This window comes from Osmerus eperlanus, chromosome 1 (assembly GCF_963692335.1).
Source record: "Osmerus eperlanus chromosome 1, fOsmEpe2.1, whole genome shotgun sequence".
In the NCBI taxonomy this organism is placed as follows: domain Eukaryota; kingdom Metazoa; phylum Chordata; class Actinopteri; order Osmeriformes; family Osmeridae; genus Osmerus; species Osmerus eperlanus.
In genome coordinates this window covers 1603204-1608747 of record NC_085018.1, presented here as the reverse complement: position 1 = coordinate 1608747, position 5544 = coordinate 1603204, and the positions used below count along the sequence as shown (strand labels likewise).

Here is a 5544-nt window from a genome sequence, read left to right as displayed (position 1 = left end):
GTGTAAATAGTAAACGGGCCCATGGTAATGGTAAAAGTATATATAAAATCCTGCTCTTCTTGGTTTGTGTCAGCATATTGTTTTGATGCAGGTATCATGATGCCATATATAAAGAGTACACACCTTACACGAGAAGGAGTGTAGGATTGCTTTGCGTGTTCAAGGGTAACAGGTCATCTTTTTCAGTTCATGTGTATATGGAACACTGCACTACTATGCGATGACTGTAAACTGAGTTTGTGTATCAAAAGCGACTGTCTGCGGTCAACTATTGGGACATTGATTCAACTGGCCGTAACATTAATGCTACATACTTTACTGAGGCCTCTGCGTAGAAGCCAGATACAGCTTGATACATTTGCAGTTCAGTATTGCTTTTAGAAATCTCTTCCATTGGAGGCATGCCTGTACCTACAGGAGAGATTTCCCCTCAGGGTTATCAGTGTGTGTTCTGTGAGATATTGAATGAACTCACGTCCTCTCCTTTAAGTACACACTTGCTGAAGTTTTAAAGATGGTCATATGCACCTACACACACTTCTCAAAGGCTCTCAACACAGTGACTCTTGCGCATGTGCACACTCACTCACTCACTCACTCACTCACACAAAGCTATTGGCCGAGGTGCTGCTGCCCAGGGTGTACAGTGCTGCTCTCTCCATGTCACACACACAGTCTGTGTAGTTCACACAGTGGTAACAGTGAGCAGCGAGCCGGGACAGAGGATCTCTCCACTCCCCATCCTTGTTCCATGAGTCAGCAGCTCCTCCACCGTCGTCCAATCATCGAGCACCTTCCTGTTCCGCATGCGACTCAACTTCCTGTGGCTGAGCTCCAGGACTGTGTTGCTCCGCCCATCTCCCAAAGCTCCGCCCCTTTCCCCACCTCCCTCCTGGGTCCCGCCCTCCACCGCCTCGGAGACAAGGCCCTCTCGTGTAGCCCCGCCCCTCATGCCGACCCCGCCCTCTTTTCCAGCCCCACCCCCGCGGGCTTGCTGCTGCTGATGTCGCTGCTCGCGGGCCAATAGGAGGTGCTCCCTCCTCTCTGTGCGGCTCCAGTAGCGGCCCCGGAGCATGTCCCCGTGGCTCTCCTCGTCCGTGCTCATTCCGCTGCGCTCGTCCGCCAGCCGCAGGGCCCGCTCCCTCAGCATCTGGTTCCTGGAGAGGCGTGGGGTGGGAGCGGTGTTGAGGCTCTGGCTCTGGGGACCGCTCCTGGAGGCAGGAGCGCCGAGTGGCCCGGTCCCGGTGCCCACGTGGCCCTCCAGGGTGCTGTAGAGGCCCCTGCCGCCCCCAGAGCCCTGGGACTGGCGGCTTGCCGGCTTGGGCCACGTCTCGTGGATGTCTCCTTGCTGGGGAGGGTGGGTAGGGTTAGGGCCCAGGGAACGGAAGCGAGCGTCTCTCTCCCGCTCCTTCTCCCTCTCACGCTCCCGCTGTCCTTCTCGTTCCCTCTCTCGTTCTCGTTCCCATTCTCGCTCTCGTTCCCTGGCAGGCAGCTCCATCAGAAAGCTCCTCTCGTGCTGCACCCGCCGGCTGTGTGCCAGCTGGTTAGCGTTGTTGTTGTAGCAGGGACCGCAGGGCAGGGGCACCCCCGGTGCTCCCCGGTGCTCCCCCAGCACGGGGGCATGCAGCTGGGGGGAAAGGGCCAGGCCGGCTGGGGGCTGGAGGCCTGGCTGCTCTAACAGGCCCATCTCTAGGCCTCTAGGTGGCGCTGCCACCCCTCCGCAGTGGTGCAGCGTGGCGTAGGAGGGAGAGGCTGGGTGGCTGGCGCGTCGCCGGTATTCCTGGGGTGGCGGCCGGTGGTGGAGGGTCCGGCTCCTCCTCAGCGCACCCATCGACACGGAGCCGGCATGCTGCACCGTGGGCACGGAGGGCCTCCGGTGGCCGGAGGGGGTACTGCAAGTGGAGAGGACGGGGCCAGGGGCTCCCGGGAGGGCCAGGGGGGCCAGAGACGGGGTGAAGAGGGAGCCGCTGCTGGAGCTGTGTCTGTTCAGACACGGACGCTCGGCCTTGCGGAACTGGACTGAAGATACCCTGGAGAGATAGACAGCTAGCACTTGAAATAACACCAATATGTGTCAACTATTGCTAAATTTGAATCATTGATGTTTTAACATAATAGAGAAACACAATTTAACCCATCCAGCAGTAGCGTCACATATATGTGAGCGTTCGAAAGTGGGCGCGTTGCATATATGTGATTCGAACATTCCAATTTTCCGATAAACAAAAACCTAACCAAAACTACACGACAAACGCTTTAGTATGGCTTCAGAATGTACCAATTAGAAGGCTAGCAAGTAACATTAGCATGATAGTATCATCTAAAGGTTAAAGAGTGAGTTCCAAATATTTCCAAAGGTCCCCACAGTGTAAGTTAATCAAAATGGTAGCTAGCTAGCTTAGATAGCTGCCGGGCTAAGTTACATAGCATTAAACTCGTAGCAATTCTAGTGTTACTTGCTAGCCTTCTAATTAGTTCATTTTGAAGCCATACTAAAGCGTTTGTCGCATAGTTTTTGTCTATCGGAAACATTCGAACGATCACATATTTGTGACGCTACTCATTAACGGGTTAATGGGTTAATCTACTTTCTAAATAAAACCAACAAAGGCATTTGAAAGGTTTATTTGGCATTTTCATGTGCAAAATTAGTAGGGAAATGAAAGAAATTTAAAGGAAAACATCTGTTACCTGAAGAGTCCGCGAGGTGGAGGGGGCCCCAAGGCTGTGAGGCCTCCCATCCCCAGGGGGGCACACTGGAACTGGAGCTGGGGCTGGGGCTGGGGCTGGTGCTGGGGCTGGTGCTGGTGCTGGAGCTGGAGCTGGGGCTGGGGCTGGGGCTGGTGCTGGAGCTGATGCTGGAGCTGGTGCTGGGGCTGGGGCTGGAGCTGGAGCTGGAGCTGGGGCTGGGGCTGGGGCTGGTGCTGGGGCTGGTGCTGGAGCTGGAGCTGATGCTGGAGCTGATGCTGGGGCTGGACAGTCAGGGTCTCAGGGATGGCCTCCAGCAGCTCTCTGTGGTTCTTCTGGCAGCTGTCCCTACGCTCTCTTCTGTCGCAGGGCTCCGGGGCGTGCAGGCGGGCGTTGTACAGCCGCATGCGTGTCTCCAGCATCCTCTGGAAGCGGCGGAACTCTCCGGTGCTCACGCTGTAGAAGCCAGAGTCGCTCAGCTCCGAGGAGATGAAGGACTCGGACGAGCCCCCGCCCCGGGGCCCCGGCGCACCCCCCCGCAGGCCCTCCTCCAGCCCCCCCTCCTCCGTGTCCAGCCCTGAGAGCTCCCCCTGGTGGAGGCTGCCGTCGGTCCAGCCCAGGCCGCTGTCCAGCTCGTGGTGCAGGGGCAGGTAGCCCAGGGCCTTGTCGAGCATCAGATCCTCATCCTCCGTCTGGGGACGGAGACATGATGCTTCAACATGGAGGTGGTGATGAAGCACTCAATACATCACGACAGCACACCAGCACACACACACACACTATAACACACCATTATACAATGCATGCTTACACACACAAGTATAAAACATGCCAATACACTGTACACACACACTCACCCACACACATTCACATATACACGCACTCTCACACTCACAAACACACACACTCATACACACACACACATAATTAGTGACCTGGCTGTGGAAACTGCTGGGTTCCTCCAGGTTGGCGTTGCAGCAGCCAATCAGACAACTTTGTCCTTTGGGCACACGGTTCGACAGCTCTGGGTCCTGAGAGAGAAGAGGAGAGGGGGATGAGGAGGGAGAGGAGAGAGGGATGAGGAGGGAGAGGAGAGAGGGATGAGGAGGAGGGAGAGGAGATAGGGATGAGGAGGGAGAGAAGAGGACAGAGGGATGAGGAGGGGAAAGAGAGAGCATTCTTAATTAGGATTTGTTCCCTCACAACAAAGGACTGACATCTAACTTGTATTGTAGAACCTCATTAGACCTGTCTCCCTCCAGTCTGTCCTCTGTTGGAGATGAGCTCACAGTCACAGTGCTTTAAAACCAACGTATATCTCCATCAAGTACCACTCACTGCTAGTCCTCTAACCCTGCTCTGAAAGTAGACCATTATCACTGTCCCTTAGTGCATTGTTGTGAGTTGTCAACCTGGCCAGCAGTAGAGCAGCTAAACAGGGAGGCTGGTGTTAGTGTAAGGAGGAGAGATAACCAGGGAGGCTGGTGCTAGTCTATGGAGGAGAGATGTGTGTTTCCCTCCTCTGCTCCTCCATTCTCAGCATCTGGCGACACACCGTCTACTGAACACGTAAGTGTGTTTGTGAGTGTGTTTGTGTGTGTGTTCGTGAGTGTGTTTGTGAGAGTGTTTGTGAGAGTGTTTGTGAGAGTGTTTGTGAGTGTTTGTGAGTGTGCGAGAGCGAGAGCGTCTGCACGAGTGTGTGCGTCCTGAAGTAGGCTAGCCTGAGGTTCTAGGTGTTGTGTTAGTTGTGTGTGCGCTGGCATTGTGGGAGGCTGTGTGTGTGTTTGTTTGTTGTCTCGGGTCCCCGAGCATAACGGCATATGAATAATTCCAGATTGAACACTGAAGGAAGCTGCTTGTTTAAATGCGTCGTTATCCTCCCTCATTTCTACCAAAGACTTTATTTCACTCCGTGAAGATGTGAAAACACAACATGATGCTGCAGTTTTTATTTTCTCTATAAGACCGGTGGAATATATAAGATGAAAACATTGTGTACATCTTAAAGGAGTTCGAAAATAACAATAAAGACTGTGAGGGGCTCATTGTGTCAAATTCTGTTAGGCTGTTTGAGCATTGTTTAAACGTTGTTTGAACGTGCCCAGACAGAACAACACTGTCCCAGTGTTGTTGTAAACTCTCCCCTCCGGCTTCCACACGCACACACACTCACATACACACACATACACTGCACACACACACACACACTGTACACACATGCACAAGCACAGCACTTAGTGAAGTACCCTCAGGTTGTGCTCAAAATGATTTTCTTTCTTTTGGCTCCTGTGTGTGTGTGGTGGCTCCTGTGTGTGTGTGGGGTGGCTCCTGTGTGTGTGTGTGGGGTGGCTCCTGTGTGTGTGTGTGGGGTGGCTCCTGTGTGTGTGTGGTGGCTCCTGTGTGTGTGTGTGGGGTGGTGCCTGTGTGTGTGTGTGGGGTGGCTCCTGTGTGTGTGTGTGTGGTGGCTCCTGTGTGTGTGTGTGGGGTGGTGCCTGTGTGTGTGTGTGGGGTGGCTCCTGTGTGTGTGTGTGGGGTGGCTCCTGTGTGTGTGTGTGGGGTGGCTCCTGTGTGTGTGTGTGGGGTGGCTCCTGTGTGTGGGGTGGCTCCTGTGTGTGTGTGTGGGGTGGTGCCTGTGTGTGTGTGTGGGGTGGTGCCTGTGTGTGTGTGTGGGGTGGTGCCTGTGTGTGTGTGTGGGGTGGCTCCTGTGTGTGTGTGTGGGGTGGCTCCTGTGTGTGTGTGTGGGGTGGCTCCTGTGTGTGTGTGTGGGGTGGCTCCTGTGTGTGTGTGTGGGGTGGCTCCTGTGTGTGTGTGTGGGGTGGCTCCTGTGTGTGTGTGTGGGGTGGCGCCTGTGTGTGT

At 54.7% G+C, this 5544-nt stretch overlaps 1 protein-coding gene across 1 annotated transcript in view; it reads right to left on the bottom strand.

The window, feature by feature from the left end:
• Positions 1 to 685: 685 nt before the first annotated feature.
• LOC134030273 (SH3 and multiple ankyrin repeat domains protein 1-like) overlaps positions 686 to 5544 on the bottom strand; it is a 6380-nt gene continuing 1521 nt past the window's right edge. The window contains exons 3-6 of the mRNA XM_062474030.1: positions 3624 to 3719; positions 2979 to 3380; positions 2692 to 2792; positions 686 to 2030 (exon numbers count right to left, since the gene is read on the bottom strand). Of these exons, the coding sequence (XP_062330014.1) occupies positions 686 to 2030; positions 2692 to 2792; positions 2979 to 3380; positions 3624 to 3719 (1944 nt within the window). The remainder of the gene's footprint in view (positions 2031 to 2691; positions 2793 to 2978; positions 3381 to 3623; positions 3720 to 5544) is intronic.